The sequence below is a fragment of the Bubalus kerabau genome, chromosome 5, assembly GCF_029407905.1.
Source record: "Bubalus kerabau isolate K-KA32 ecotype Philippines breed swamp buffalo chromosome 5, PCC_UOA_SB_1v2, whole genome shotgun sequence".
Classification (NCBI taxonomy): domain Eukaryota; kingdom Metazoa; phylum Chordata; class Mammalia; order Artiodactyla; family Bovidae; genus Bubalus; species Bubalus kerabau.
In genome coordinates, this window is record NC_073628.1 from 135,095,001 (window position 1) to 135,108,775 (window position 13,775).

At 60.9% G+C, this 13,775-nt stretch overlaps 1 protein-coding gene across 1 annotated transcript in view; it reads left to right on the forward strand.

The window, feature by feature from the left end:
* SYT2 (synaptotagmin 2) overlaps nucleotides 1–11,475 on the forward strand; it is a 46,323-nt gene extending 34,848 nt beyond the window's left edge. Inside the window, exons 2-9 of the mRNA XM_055583691.1 lie at nucleotides 6,044–6,220; nucleotides 7,051–7,217; nucleotides 8,010–8,129; nucleotides 8,259–8,426; nucleotides 8,579–8,746; nucleotides 9,599–9,716; nucleotides 10,107–10,240; nucleotides 10,515–11,475. Coding sequence (XP_055439666.1) covers nucleotides 6,049–6,220; nucleotides 7,051–7,217; nucleotides 8,010–8,129; nucleotides 8,259–8,426; nucleotides 8,579–8,746; nucleotides 9,599–9,716; nucleotides 10,107–10,240; nucleotides 10,515–10,721 — 1,254 coding nt within the window. The 5' untranslated portion in view covers nucleotides 6,044–6,048 and the 3' untranslated portion in view covers nucleotides 10,722–11,475. The remainder of the gene's footprint in view (nucleotides 1–6,043; nucleotides 6,221–7,050; nucleotides 7,218–8,009; nucleotides 8,130–8,258; nucleotides 8,427–8,578; nucleotides 8,747–9,598; nucleotides 9,717–10,106; nucleotides 10,241–10,514) is intronic.
* The last annotated feature ends 2,300 nt before the right edge of the window (nucleotides 11,476–13,775 follow it).

The following is a 13,775-nucleotide window of genomic DNA, read 5'->3' on the forward strand; positions in this document are numbered from 1 at the left end:
GACATCATCCAAATCAAAACCTTTGTGCTTCAAAGGACACCATCAAAGAAATGAGCAGATACCACAAAATGAGAGAAAATATTAGCAAAACATATTTGAAAAAGGACTGGTACAGAATATATAAAGAACTTGTACAACTCAACAATAAAAAGACAAATATTCAATTAAAACATGGACACAGGATTTGAATAGACATTTCTCTGAAGGAGACATACAAATGGCCGATAAACATGTGAAAAGATACTTGGCGTCATTAGTCATCAGAGAAATGCAAATGGAAAGCGCAGCAGGATGCCACGTCACCTCTACTAGGACAGCCATAGACAAAAGGATGTAACCGCCCGTGCTGCCCAGGGTGTGGAGAGCTCGGAACCCTCAGGCAGCCCTTTCGGGAAAGTAAATCGGTGCAGCCATTTAAAAGAAATTGATTGGACTATAGTTGATTTACAGTGTGTTAATTTGTGCTGTACAGCAAAGTGGTTCAGTTACACACGCGCGCGCGCACACACAGTCTTCCGTAAAATATTCTTCTCCGTTGCGGTGCGTCACGGGATGTGAACGTGGTTCCCCTGCTGCACAGGAGGGCCTCGTTTACCGCCCTGTATGGGATAGTTTGCACCTGCTGACCCGGGGCTCCCGTCCTTCCCTCCTCTCCGCCCACAGCCGCAAGTCTGTTCTGTGTCCCGTGAGTCTGTTTCCGTTTTGTGAGTCAGTTCGTGTCCTGTTTCAGATGTGACTTGAGTGGTTCGTGATGTCACGTTAGTGATGGCTGTCTTTCTGACTTGCTTCGCGTCGGCGCGCTCTGGTCCACCACGTTGCTGCAAGGAGCAGTTGACTCTTCGTGAAGGCCGAGTGTGCCCTGTGCGTGCCGCGCGCCTTCCCTGGCCGTTCCCGTCGGGGCAGTCAGGCTGCTCCCGCGTCTTGGCTACAGTGTGTAGCATTGCTATGAGCAGAGTGCGTGCATCTTTGAATTAAAGTTTTCTGGATGTTTCCCCAGGAGCGGGAGTGCCGGACCATGTGGGGACTCGGTTTTTAGTCTGTTAAGGAACTTCTACATTGATCTCCCCAGTGGCTCGGGGAAGTTCGGTAGTTCCTTAAAATGTCAAATATAGTTACCATATGACCCAGCACCTCCGCTCACGGGTTTTCATCCCAGAGAAATGAAAGCATGCACAGAGAGGTTTACGGCAGCGTTGTTCAGGAAACCGAGGTGGAAATAACCGATGTCCATAAACTGATAAATGTGTGACCGGTGTGGAGGAATATTCCTCGGCCACAGAGGAATGAGGCGCCGACGGCGGCTCCAGGTGGTGCCCTCGACGCTGTGCTGTGGGAGAAGCAGGACACCGGGCCCGTATCGTGGGATTTCGTCTGTGTGAGAAGTGGGAACCGGGGAGTCTACACACAGCTCAGGGGTTGCCCGGGCTGGGAGGAGGGGAGTGGGGAGGGATGGGTGAGGAAGTGGGGCTTCTTTTTGGCGGAAACGTTCTAACTGGGTCGTGGTGATGGCTGCATGACCTTCTGAATATACCAAACCCCCAGACGAAAGTAAAAGCGCGTGGATCCCGTGGGTGTGAACCACCTTCAGCTAAGCCTCCAGAGTTGGGGGCAGGGTCGCGGACGGCAGGGTAGGGGCGACGGCCCAGGGCAGGGGCTGTGGAGGGCCGGGGGGCTCCACCTGCCCCTCAGGGCGCGTCTCCAGGTCGGGGCTGTTGACCAGCAGGGAAGGAGCTGGCCGAATGCACGGCGAGTGAGTGGGGTGCGGCCCTGCCAGGGGTGGCCGCGCTGCCTCCGCCGACGCGGGCTCTGAAATGTGCCCTCAGCAGGACCCTGGTGCAGGGGGATTGTAAAACTCCTGTGCTGCTTGTCTGATGACCTGGATCCCCAGGGGTGCGCCCCTGGGTGCCCGCTGTGGCTGGGCAGGCAGATGTCATGTCCGCCCCACCTGACCTCAGGGGGCCTATTTTGAGCAGCGGAAACAGCTCGGTGGGGAGGGGAGGGGAGCAGAGTTGAAAAACTCGTAAGAACATTACCTTAAATGAAGACCATCACAAGAATATTTTAGCAGCAAGAACTTGAAAGCGAGCCAAGCTCGACAGTGGATGACCGCATGAGTCGGGTGTGGGACTGTGGAGCTGGGCGTTACATAGCTATTTAAGTAAGAAAGGAAGATCGTCATGAAAACAAAAATACTTGGGGCAAAATCTTACATGAAAAATGCAGAATACCTCACTCCCAGATGGAACTAGAGGTAAAGAACCCGCTGCCAAGGCAGGAGAGACACAAGCTCGATCCCTGGGCCAGGAAGATCCCCTGGGGAAGAAAATGGGGACCCACTCCAGTGTTCATGCCTGGGAAATCCCACGGACAGAGGAGCCAGTGGGCTGCAGTCTGTAGGGTCGCAGAGTCGGACGTGATTCTGAAGCGACTTGGCGTCCAAATTATATATAGTATGGTCTCAACACAAAACGCAGAAAAGAATTCTTTGCGGATCCTCCAAAGACACGTGAGTTGTCCGTGGAAGGCAGGGTCCTGGGGAATGTCACCCAACTCTCCTCCCGTCCCCTGTACACCTGGGTTACTGCTGTTAGTAACGAGCAGCCCTTGTTTCCCTGGTGGCTCAGACAGTAAAGAATGTGCCTGCAGGCAGGAGACCAGGGTTTCATCCCTGGGTTAGGAAGATCCCCTGGATGAGGGCATGGCAACCCACTCCAGTATTCTTGCCTGGAGAATCCCACGGACAGAGGGGCCTGGTGGGCCACAGTCCATGGGGTCACGAAGAGTCACACTCGCTTGGACAGGAAGTTAACATGCCGTTGTGGGGAGGGTGCAGGGCTGGCAAGAGGCCCTGACTCAGCCCAGGGAGGGAGCAGCTCTGGGGATGGACGTGGGTGCCACCTTCCTGGACCAAAGGCTGACCCCACCCTGGGCGGGTGTTGATGGGGCCTGTGGCGCGGAGCCGAGCGTGGTCTGGAGGGTGGGGTGCTGGGCGCCGGCGTGGGTCCGGGAGGACGGCTCGTTCTCACTGTGAGCTGCCTCCTGCCCTGGGCGGTGTGCTCGGGTGGAATGGGGTTCAGGAAAGCCACGTGCTCTGGGTGAGTGAGGGGTGCCCAGGCTCTGTTTCTGCCTCTGTGAAAGGGGGGTGTGTGTGCGACTAAGGGGGGTTCTGCACAGCCCTGGGGGCACATGCCGGCTGAGGGGTGGGTGCCGCTGCTCCAGTGTTGCTACTGCTGGGAGTACCCTTGAACTTAAAGGGATTAAGTCGAAAAAAAAATTTTTTTTGTTGAGGTAGACTTACAGCATCATGTTAGTTTCAGGCGTTTCACACGTCATAGGCAGAGCCACGCTTTCTTAGATTCGTTCCCATGTGAGTCCCTACAGAGGGTGCAGTAGTTCCCGGTGCCATACGGTAGGTCCTTCTGTTTTATACACGGTCGTATGTATCCGTCAGCCCCAGTCTCCCTGTCCCTCCCATCCCTCCCCTCCTTATTTACCATGTTTATTTTCTACATCTGTGACTATATTTGTTTTGTAAATAAGTTCATCTGTACCGTTTCTTTTAGAGTCCACACACGAGTGGTGTCTTTGTCTGATGTACTTCACTCAGTATGACCTTCTCTGGGCCCACTGATTTCACGGCAGGGTTATTAGTCCATCCTCTTCGGGGCTGAGTAGTATTCCACAGTGTGTGCACCGCGTCTTCCTTCTCCACTCCACTGCCGATAGACATGCAGGTTGCTTCCATGTCTTGGGCCATTGTGAACAGAGCTGCAGGGAACACTGGGTCGCATGTATCTTTTAAAACTATGGTTTTCTCCAGGTCAATGCCCAGAAGTGGGGGTTCAGGGTCATATGGTAGCTCTGTTTTTAATATTTTAAGGAGCCTCCATACTGTTCTCCATAGTGGATGTAACAATTTGCATTCCCACCAACAGTGTAGGAGGGTTCCCTTCTTTCCAGGATTCAGTTTGCAGACTTTCTGAAGCTGGCCATTCTGACTGGTGCGAGGGGATGCCCCGCTGGAGTTAGATTTGTGTTCTCTGATAATCAGTGGTGGTGAACGCTTTTTCATGTGCTTTGTAGCCATCTGTATGTCTTCTTTCGGAGAAGGCGATGGCACCCCACTCCAGTACTCTTGCCTGGAGAATCCCAGGGACGGGGGAGCCTGGTGGGCTGCCGTCTATGGGGTCGCACAGAGTCGGACACGACTGAAGAGACTTAGCAGCAGCAGCAGCAGCAGCATGTCTTCTTTGAAATGTCTGTTTAGATCTTCTGCCCCCTTTAAAATTTTTCTATATTGAGTTGCATGAGCCATTTGTATATTTTGGAGATTAATCCTTTGTCAGTCTCTTTGCAAATATTTTCTTCCATTTGCGGGTTGTCTTTTTGTTTATGGTTTCCTTTGCTGTGCAAAAGCTTTGAAGTTTACTTAGGTCTCATTTACTTTTGTTTTTATTCTTATTACTCTAGAAAATGGGTCAAAAAAGATCTTGCTGCATTTATGTCAAACTTCTGTCTATGTTTTCCTTGGAGAGCTTTATGGTTGTGCGGCCTTAAGTTTAGGTCTTTCAGCCGCCCTGAGTTTACTTTGTGTTTTGGTGTTGGAAGTGTCCCGTTTGCCCAGCGCCACTTATTGAGGGCCATCTTTACGCCATTGTGTATTCTGGCCGGCCTCCTTTGTCAAAGATGAGGTGCCCGTAGGTGAGTGGGTTTTTCCTGCAGTTTCTGCCCTGCTCCGTTGGTGCCTGTAGGTGAGTGGGTTAGGGTAGGGCTGCTCCACTGGTCTATGTTGCTGTTTTTCGTGCCGGCACCACACTGTTTTGATGACTGTAGCTTCGTAGTTTAGTCTGAATTCAAGGGGCCTGATTCCTCCAGCTACATTTTTCTTTCTCAAGATTGCCTTGGCAGTTCGGGGTCTTTTGTGTTTCTGTAAGTTCCAAAATTGTAATTTTTTTTGTTTTAATTCTGTGGAAAATGCTATTGGTAATTTGATAGGGATTGCATGGAACTGAATCTGTAGACTACTTTGGGTAGTGTGGTCATTTTGACAATATTGATTCTTCCAAGAACACGCTGTCTCTCTCCATCTGTTTGTGTTGCCTTTGATTTCTCTCATCAGTGTTTTAGTTTTCCAAGTGCAGGCCTGTTGCCTCCTCACGTAGGTTTACTCTAGGTATTTTATTCTTTTTGATGCAATGGTAAATGGAATTTTCCTCTTAACTTCTCTTTCTGTTCTTTTGCTGTTAATGTATAGGGACCAAGGGGTTTCTGTGTATTAATTCTGCGCAGGTGAGCTTCGGTGGTTTTCTGGCAGCAGTGTGAGGGTTTCCTACGGGGTCACGTCACCTGCAGGTGAGCTCCAGTGTGAGGGTTTCCTACGGGGTCACGTCACCTGCAGGTGAGCTCCAGTGTGAGGGTTTCCTACGGGGTCACGTCACCTGCAGGTGAGCTCCAGTGTGAGGGTTTCCTACGGGGTCACGTCACCTGCAGGTGAGCTCCAGTGTGAGGGTTTCCTACGGGGTCACGTCACCTGCAGGTGAGCTCCAGTGTGAGGGTTTCCTACGGGGTCCCGTCACCTGCAGACAGTGACTGCATTGCTTCTTCCTTTCCAGCTTGGATTCCATTTATGTCTCACCCTCCTCTAGCTGCTGCCGTTTATGTCTCACCCTCCTCTAGCTGCTGCCGTTTATGTCTCACCCTCCTCTAGCTGCTGCCGTTTATGTCTCACCCTCCTCTAGCTGCTGCCGTTTATGTCTCACTCTCCTCTAGCTGCTGCCGTTTATGTCTCACTCTCCTCTAGCTGCTGTAGCTGGGATGTCCACTGCTTGCTGAGCAACAGTGGCGAGAGTGGACACCATTGTCTTGGTCCTGATCTTAGCGGTGAGGCTGCAGGTTTTCACCATCATGAGGATGTTTGCTGTGGGTCTCACACATACGGCCTTTGTCCACAGTCTTTAGCTTCTGGAAGAGCCTTCCACAGCCTGTGGGCAGAGCCGTCTGCACTCAGGCCCTGGGGCGCTCACCCTGCCCCCTTCCCCCACAGCTACCATGAGGAGCATCTTCAAGAGGAACCAGGAGCCCGTGGTGGCTCCCACCACCACCGCCATGCCCGCCGGCCCAGTGGACAACTCCACAGAGAGTGGGGGTGCGGGCGAGAGCAAGGAGGACATGTTTGCTATGTTCAAGGAGAGGTTCTTCAACGAGATAGTCAAGCTGCCTCGTGAGTGTCCCTGTGTGCTGGGTGGGCCATGGGGCTGAGACGGCTGCAGACTCTCCTAATATCTGGGCTCTAGGCTGGATTATTTGGCAATCCCCTTCAGGACCAGGGGTAGTGGGGGCGGCAGAGGGGTCTGTCACTAATGAAGGGAACAGGGAGTTTCTGTGCCCTCACCTCCCTGGGCAGAATGTTCTTACAACTTAGAAGACTCGAAAGGTGAAACCTAAAGATGAAGTCTTCCAGTTACACTTTGAAATAGTTGTTCTGTTAGAAAATAACCCCCTCCCCACCGGGGCTTCCCTGATAGCTCAGTTGGTAAAGAATCCGCCTGCGATGCAGGATACCTGAGTTCGATCCCTGGGTTGGGAAGATCCCCTGGAGAAGGGAAAGGCTACCCACTCCAGTATTCTGGCCTGGAGAATTCAATGGACTGCATTTTCCATGGGGGTCACAAACAGTTGGACACAACTGGCCGACTTTCACTCACTGCTTCGTAGATTCCTGGTGAAGATAGTGAAGAGATACCCAAAGTCCAGATTTGGGGGGAGCAGCCAAGGGCTGGCCCCACTGCCCCCGCCACCCCCTGCCCAGGTCACTAAGGAGCTCGGCCCTCAGCACGGCACTCAAGGCTGCCCCAACCGCCCACCGCCAGGTCTGCCCAGGGCTGTGCCGTCCTCCGTGTGAGCCGCCGTCACGTCTCAGCAGAGCCCGGCCGGGCCCATGGGCGTGGTGGTGGCGGGGGCACAGGGCGCGTCAGGGCAGAGCCTGTCTGGGTTTCGACTAGAGGGGTGGGCTGCCTGGTGGGCAGCGCTGACCCCTCTCCCCGTGGGCAGTGCCGCCCTGGGCGCTGATCGCCGTGGCCGCGGTGACGGGCCTTGTGCTGCTCGCCTGCTGCTTCTGCTGCTGCAAGAAGTGCTGCTGCAAGAAGAAGAGGAACAAGAAGGACAAGGCCAAGGGCGCCAGGAACGCCATGAGCATGAAGCACATGCGGGCCGGCCAGGTAGGCGGGGCGGCCCGGTAGGCGGGGGCAGGCTGCTCTGCCCGCAGGGCTGGTCCGGGGCGAGCCCCGCCGAGGGACGGGGCATCTGGGGCTCCCACCGGCAGGCCAGCGGACCAGCCAGGACTCAGAGGACTGGGCTCCTCTCCGCCCGTCTCCTGGGCGCCCAGCCCAGAAAGGGCTTGGAGGTGTCCCGTGTCTCCTCTGGGGCACCTCACTTCCCCGTGTTTGTTGTGTGAGATGCTTCTTGCTGAAGGAGTCAGTGCAGAGGACGGCAGGAGGGCTCGGCCTGGAGGCCTCAGGGTGCGCGTGGGGGCCCGGGAGGCCTCAGGGTGTGTGCGTGGGGGCCTGGGAGGCCTCGGGGTGTGTGCAACGGGGCCCAGGAGGCCTCAGGGTGTGCGTGGGGGCCTGGGAGGCCTCGGGGTGTGTGCAAGGGGGCCCAGGAGGCCTCAGGGTGCGCGTGGGGGCCTGGGAGGCCTCGGGGTGTGTGCATGGGGGCCCAGGAGGCCTCAGGGTGTGCGCATGGGGGCCCGGGTGTGCGTGGGGGCCTGTGTGTGGGGGGCGGTCCCTGGCTCTAAGCGGGCTGGTCTGTGCTGCGGGGTTTCTCACAACCGTCTCCTCTCCTCTCCCTGTGGACGCGCCCGGCCTGGACACCTGGCCCGCACGCCTGGTACGTGTTGCCTGGGGTGGCGGCCTGCGCGGGGAGGACCGGGATCCCGCCAGCTCCGGAGCGGACTCTGCATGGGGGCGACCCCCCTTCTGTCCCTGACGTGCCCCGCTCTCTCAGCCCCCCAGGATGACGACGACGCAGAGACGGGCCTGACGGAGGGCGAGGGCGAGGGCGAGGAGGAGAAGGAGCCGGAGAACTTGGGCAAGCTGCAGTTCTCCCTGGACTACGACTTTCAGGCCAACCAGGTGTGGGGGCAGGTCACCACCTCCCGGCGAGCGCGGCCCAGGGTCACTCGGTTCCCTGCGGCATGGAGACCCTGCGTCCTGCCTGGCCCCTGCCCACGGGGGGCTGACAGGTGCCCGCTCTCTTCACAGCTCACTGTGGGCGTCCTGCAGGCCGCGGAACTGCCCGCCCTGGACATGGGCGGCACCTCGGACCCTTACGTCAAGGTCTTCCTCCTTCCAGACAAGAAGAAGAAATATGAGACCAAAGTCCATCGGAAGACGCTGAACCCCGCCTTCAACGAGACCTTCACCTTCAAGGTGACAGGCGGGAGGCACGGCGGACCGTGTCCCGGGCGTGACCCAGGCCCGGAACAGCTCGGTCGGGACCAGAGCCCGAGTCTCTGTGATGTCCACAGCCTCCGGACGCCCCCGAGCTGCCCTGACCCCTTCATCCTGCCTGTGCCCTGCAGGTGCCATACCAGGAGCTGGGGGGCAAGACCCTGGTGATGGCCATCTACGACTTCGACCGCTTCTCCAAGCACGACATCATTGGCGAGGTCAAGGTGCCCATGAACACGGTGGACCTTGGGCAGCCCATCGAGGAGTGGCGAGACCTGCAGGGCGGGGAGAAGGAGGAGGTGAGGGGTGGGGCGGGGAGGAGGAGGAGGTGAGGTGGGGAGGAGGAGGAGGTGAGGGGTGGGGCAGGGAGGAGGAGGAGGTGAGGCGGGGCGGGGCGGGGAGGAGGAGGAGGTGAGGCGGGGCGGGGCGGGGCGAAGGAGGAGGTGAGGTGGCGCGCAGAGAGGCCGGAGAGGAGGAGGAGGTGAGGCCGGCGTGGAGCGGCACCGGCCGGGCCCCTGGGTCAGCTGCCCGGTGAGGCCGCAGGGGCAGGGGACACGGCGCTCCTGTTCTCCCCGAGGCTCTGTGCCCGCTTAGCGCCAGCGACCCACCTGGGGCCTCATGTGCCTGCAGCGAAGGCCGCGCTGTCTGAGCAGGTTCTCGGCACAGGGCTTGTCTTCCCGGAAGCGGCTGCAGCACCTGCTCACACACACACCGAGTACGAGACCCTGCTGTGCACAAAGCCTCTGTGTAGACGCTGCCCTCCGAGCACCAGCCCCTGGGTGCGGGGTCGCACCCTGACCGGGACGTGAGGGAGGTGGTCAGCCTTGGCCCCCGAGGCCTCCTCTGAGACGCTTCGGCTCTGCGCCGTGGCGGTGGCGGAGACGGACCGTCCTCCTCTCTGGTTGCGAGGTCCCTGCACTCTGGCACTGACACCAGATGGGAGGTGCCAGGGGCTCTGAAGACCACAGCGTATGCTGCGGGCGGGACCCCACAAACCCCATGTCCATCCAGAGCCTCCTGGGCACCACTGGCCATGGTGCCCGCAGCTCCAGTGTCTGCCCGCCGCGGGCAGGGCTGGGCTGCCCCTGGCCCCGAGGCCCCGAGGGGTCAGGCGTGCTGCTGAGATGGCCCGTTCCCCGCTCTCCTGACAGCCGGAGAAGCTGGGGGACATCTGCACCTCGCTGCGATACGTGCCCACAGCCGGGAAGCTCACCGTCTGCATCCTGGAGGCAAAGAACCTGAAGAAGATGGACGTGGGCGGCCTTTCAGGTGGGCGCAGGGCTGCTGGCCACCGCCGGGGGCACCCGAGCCCTCAGGCTGCAGGGGAGGTGGGGGCGGCTCCCAGGAAGGGGCTGCAGGGCGAGGGTCGGGCTCTGCCGGGCTGGAGGGCTGAGCGACCGCCCTGTCTTTGGCTAGTGCTCGGGGTTCCTGAGTCACCTTGGGCAGGCCGGTTTCGTGCAGGCGTGTCTCACGGCCCAGGTCGGAGGATGGGTGGGGTGGGTCCCAGGTGTTCCCTGCCCAGGACAGATGTCACCAGGAGCCCCGAGCCCCTCACCGAGCCCCAGGTTGCGGCGGGTCACAGGGGCGACGCCTGTGACCACCCTGGCCCCGGGCTGGTGGTCCGGGGTGGGCTCAGGGCCTGCCTGCTGCACCCCACAGACCCCTATGTGAAGATCCACCTGATGCAGAATGGCAAGAGGCTCAAGAAGAAGAAGACGACGGTGAAGAAGAAGACCCTGAACCCTTACTTCAACGAGTCCTTCAGCTTCGAGATCCCCTTTGAGCAGATCCAGGTGCAGGGCTGGTGGGGCTGGTCATGGGGCAGGGGCCCACCGCTGACCTCCGCGGGTGGGTGAGCGAGCAGACGGTCACCACCATGGGGCCTGGATCCAGGCGTTTCCCGAGCTGCCCCTTGTGTGGGTGGCAGGCCTCTCTAGCATGGCCTTTATCACTCTGCAAGGATGGGTCTGCCCCTAGGGCTGCACGGGACCGGCTGGGCGGACGGAGGTGGGAGCTGGGGACGCCGCCCGAGGGCTCCTGCCCACCCTCCCTCCCTCCCCCCCCCAGAAGGTGCAGGTGGTGGTCACCGTGCTTGACTACGACAAGCTGGGCAAGAACGAGGCCATCGGGAAGATCTTCGTGGGCAGCAACGCCACAGGCACAGAGCTGCGGCACTGGTCGGACATGCTGGCCAACCCCCGCCGGCCCATCGCGCAGTGGCACTCACTCAAGCCCGAGGAGGAGGTGGACGCGCTGCTGGGCAAGAGCAAGTAGGCCGCGGCCGGGCCGCCGCTGAGACCCAGAGCCACGGCCACCTCAGCCGCGCCCCTGCGAGGCGCCCTGCCCATCTGTGTGGTCGTGTCCCCCGTCCCCTTTTTATAAGGACCCTCCCCTCCGACGGCCGTGGGAGGAGGGCCCCCAGAGGTGGCGCGGCCTGCCCGGTCCGCCCCGGGAGCCGTCCCCGCTGCATGCCCGCACCCCACTCCTGCGAAGCTGCACCCCAGGCTCACCCCGAGGCGGTGCTCTCTCGGCCCGCAGTGCAGCCTCTCCTGTTCCTTGAGCGTGTGGCCCCCGAGATGGTGGCGCTGCTGGGTTCTGGACGGGCCTGCGCTCTGGCTCCTGGACAGGCGGGGACGCGTGAGTGGCTGCTTCGGAGGCCAGGCGTGGAGACTGGATTGTGCAGAAGTCACTGCCCCTCGGGCTGGTTTCGGGGACAGCATGGACCTGAGCTGGTGGCCGGACTCACACGGGGTCTGTCTGTCCTGCGAGCTCACCTTGTGGACGGGAGATGTCAGACCATGAAGACACAGAAGACCCCTCCCCAGAGAGAGGGCGACGGGCCTGCTGAGCCCTGGTCTCCGGGCGGGAGGCGCGGGTGCCGGCCCCCATCGGGGCCGAGAGCTGAGCAGTGTATCCCACCATCCTGCCCGCGCCCGTTTCCTCTTTTAATCTCAGTGGAGCAGCGCTGTGTGTGCAGACCCGGGGGCTTCCCGAGGAGGCCGTCCTTGGGCCCAGGTGAGCGGGGGGGCGGTGGCCGGCCAGCCTCCTGTCGTCCCCCGGGGCTTCTCTGGGTCCCCAGGGCATCTGTCCCTGCCCCGGGGTCCCCATGCTGGCTCCCCGCTCACCTCCCGTCCCCAGTGTTGATAAAAAGCCATATATACTGAGTCCAGTGTGCACGCAGGCTCCTTCCCCACCGCAGCCTGGGCAGGAGCATCAGCCCACGCCACCCCTGGCGGGCTCCCTCCTCCCCTTGCGGCCCCCAAGCGCCCAGAGCTGCTCCCCTCTCAGCCCATGTCCCCGACCCAGACAGACGGCCATCTTGGGCAGGCTCCTGCGGGAGGAAGACGCCAGGGCCCTGTGTGTGCGCACAGTGGGGAGGGGCTCAGCCGTGCTCAAGGGCCTGCGTCCTGGGGGCCCCTCTTCACGGGGGGGAAGGGGGCGGCCCTGCCTTCAGGACTGGGTGACCACAGAGCAGCGGGATTCGGTGCTTCCTGAGGGTCCCCCCATTTCAGGGCCCCACCCCAGGCTGACTTTTCACCCCTCCGTTCCCCAGGACTGGCTTCCATCCTGATGCATCTGCTGCTCTGGGGGTCTTGAGCCTGGACGTGGGGCTGGATGGCAGTGCGGGCTGGCTGAGGGGCAGGGTGGGGGCACAGGGGCCTGCCAGGTCGGCTGGGCCCAGAGGAGCCGTCTGAGCAGACGTGTCTGCTGGCCTGCGGCTGCGGGAGACACATGCGTGCTCCTGTCTTTGCCTGAGGGTCCTGGCCTGGGCCTGTGGGTGCCCTAACCCTCTGTGGAGTGAAGGTCGCCAGGAGGGAAGCAGCAGAGGTGCCTTTCACGGAGGGGCTGAGAGTGACACGCAAAACCCAGGCCCCCAGAAACGAGCGGGGCCACAGGCTGCTTCCTCCCCTCTCTGGAGCAGGGGCTCGGGGCAGGGCCTCCGACTGTGGCCAGGGGCGTGGGGGGCAGGGGGCAGGGGTGGTCTCAGCACAGCCTCAGCCCCTCCTCCCAGGAGACCCCACAAGCTTCTGCTGCGGTGGCCTTGGGGGTGGCAGCAGAGAGGGCCAGGGTCCCCGCGGGGGTGGGGTGGGGTGGGGCACGGTGAGCAGGGTTGGAAGAGACCCCCCTGGGTCCCGCAGGGTCTGGGTTAGTTCTTGGGCCTCCCCAGAGAGGCTGTCCCCGCCCCGCGGCCCCCTCTCCACCTCAGAGCCCTGGTGGTGGCCGACATGGAGGGGTCCCGGGCCCGATGCTGGCCGCCCTCAGCCCGGCAGTCCAGGTACCAAGTTAAACGTGAGTTTCAGACAAACCACCAGTAACTGAACGTGTGAGACCGCCCTCAGTGCTGGCCGGGATGCCCCTGAACCCACTGACCTGCGGCCGTGCTCTGTTGGGCAGCCTCGTCCTGCGGCCACTCCTGCCTCCCCGGCTTGGGGGCAACGACGGGTCGCCGGGATTGTACCCGTTTTCGAGCTGCAGGGCTGGGAAGTGGACGCTGTAACCTGGAGACAGAGCAGGAGCCTGAGAAGCCAGCCTCGTCTGCCCCCACGCGCATTCAGCTGCACACGATGGCGGCCACCCATGCGCACGCCGCCCTGCCCACGCACGCCCCGGCTCCGTGCCAACAGCTGCATGGCCGTGCCCAGAGCCCAGCTCCGCATCACACCCCCGAGCCGCTCCCCGACCCCGTGTGTGAAGTCCGTGTCTCCCCCAGCTCCCCACGTCTGGGGAGTCGGCCTGGGCCCGGCCTGACCGGCTGGTGCGTGTCCATGACAGAGCTGTCCTGGCGGCCTTGGTGTGTGGCCTGCTCCCCTGCCTGCTGTCTGATCCACTGAAAAGCCATACAGGGGTCTCCGGGGCCGCCCTGTCAGAGCCCCCGGCCCCTCTGACCAGCTCCCCTCAGGACACTGTGAAGGGCTTGCCTGCTACCCCCCCCGCCCCGTGTCCCGAGGACAGATGGGTGTCCTGCGCTCCTGGTGGGGCCCCAGCGGCGTCCCCCTGGCCCTGCTCCACGTGGAGGGGGTGGGCAGTGGGGGCCTGGGGGGACGACTGGGATGTGTGCGAGCTGTTGGAGGCTGGGTCTGTGGTTGGGTCCTGATGCCCCCTGGGTGGATGCACAGCTGAGGGGGTGGGGGCGGTGGGGGCAGCAGGGCTGGAGAACAGGTGCGCTCAGCTCCTGCTGTCGGGCAGGGACACCCCAGGAGTGGGCAGCTGCGGCTGCTCTGAGGTGGGGGGGTGGGACCCCCATCCGCACCCAGCCCCGCCCCACCGCCCCCTCGGGAGGAAGGGGACCACGGGCCCCAGGCCCTGAGCTGTCGTGTTGGACCCAGA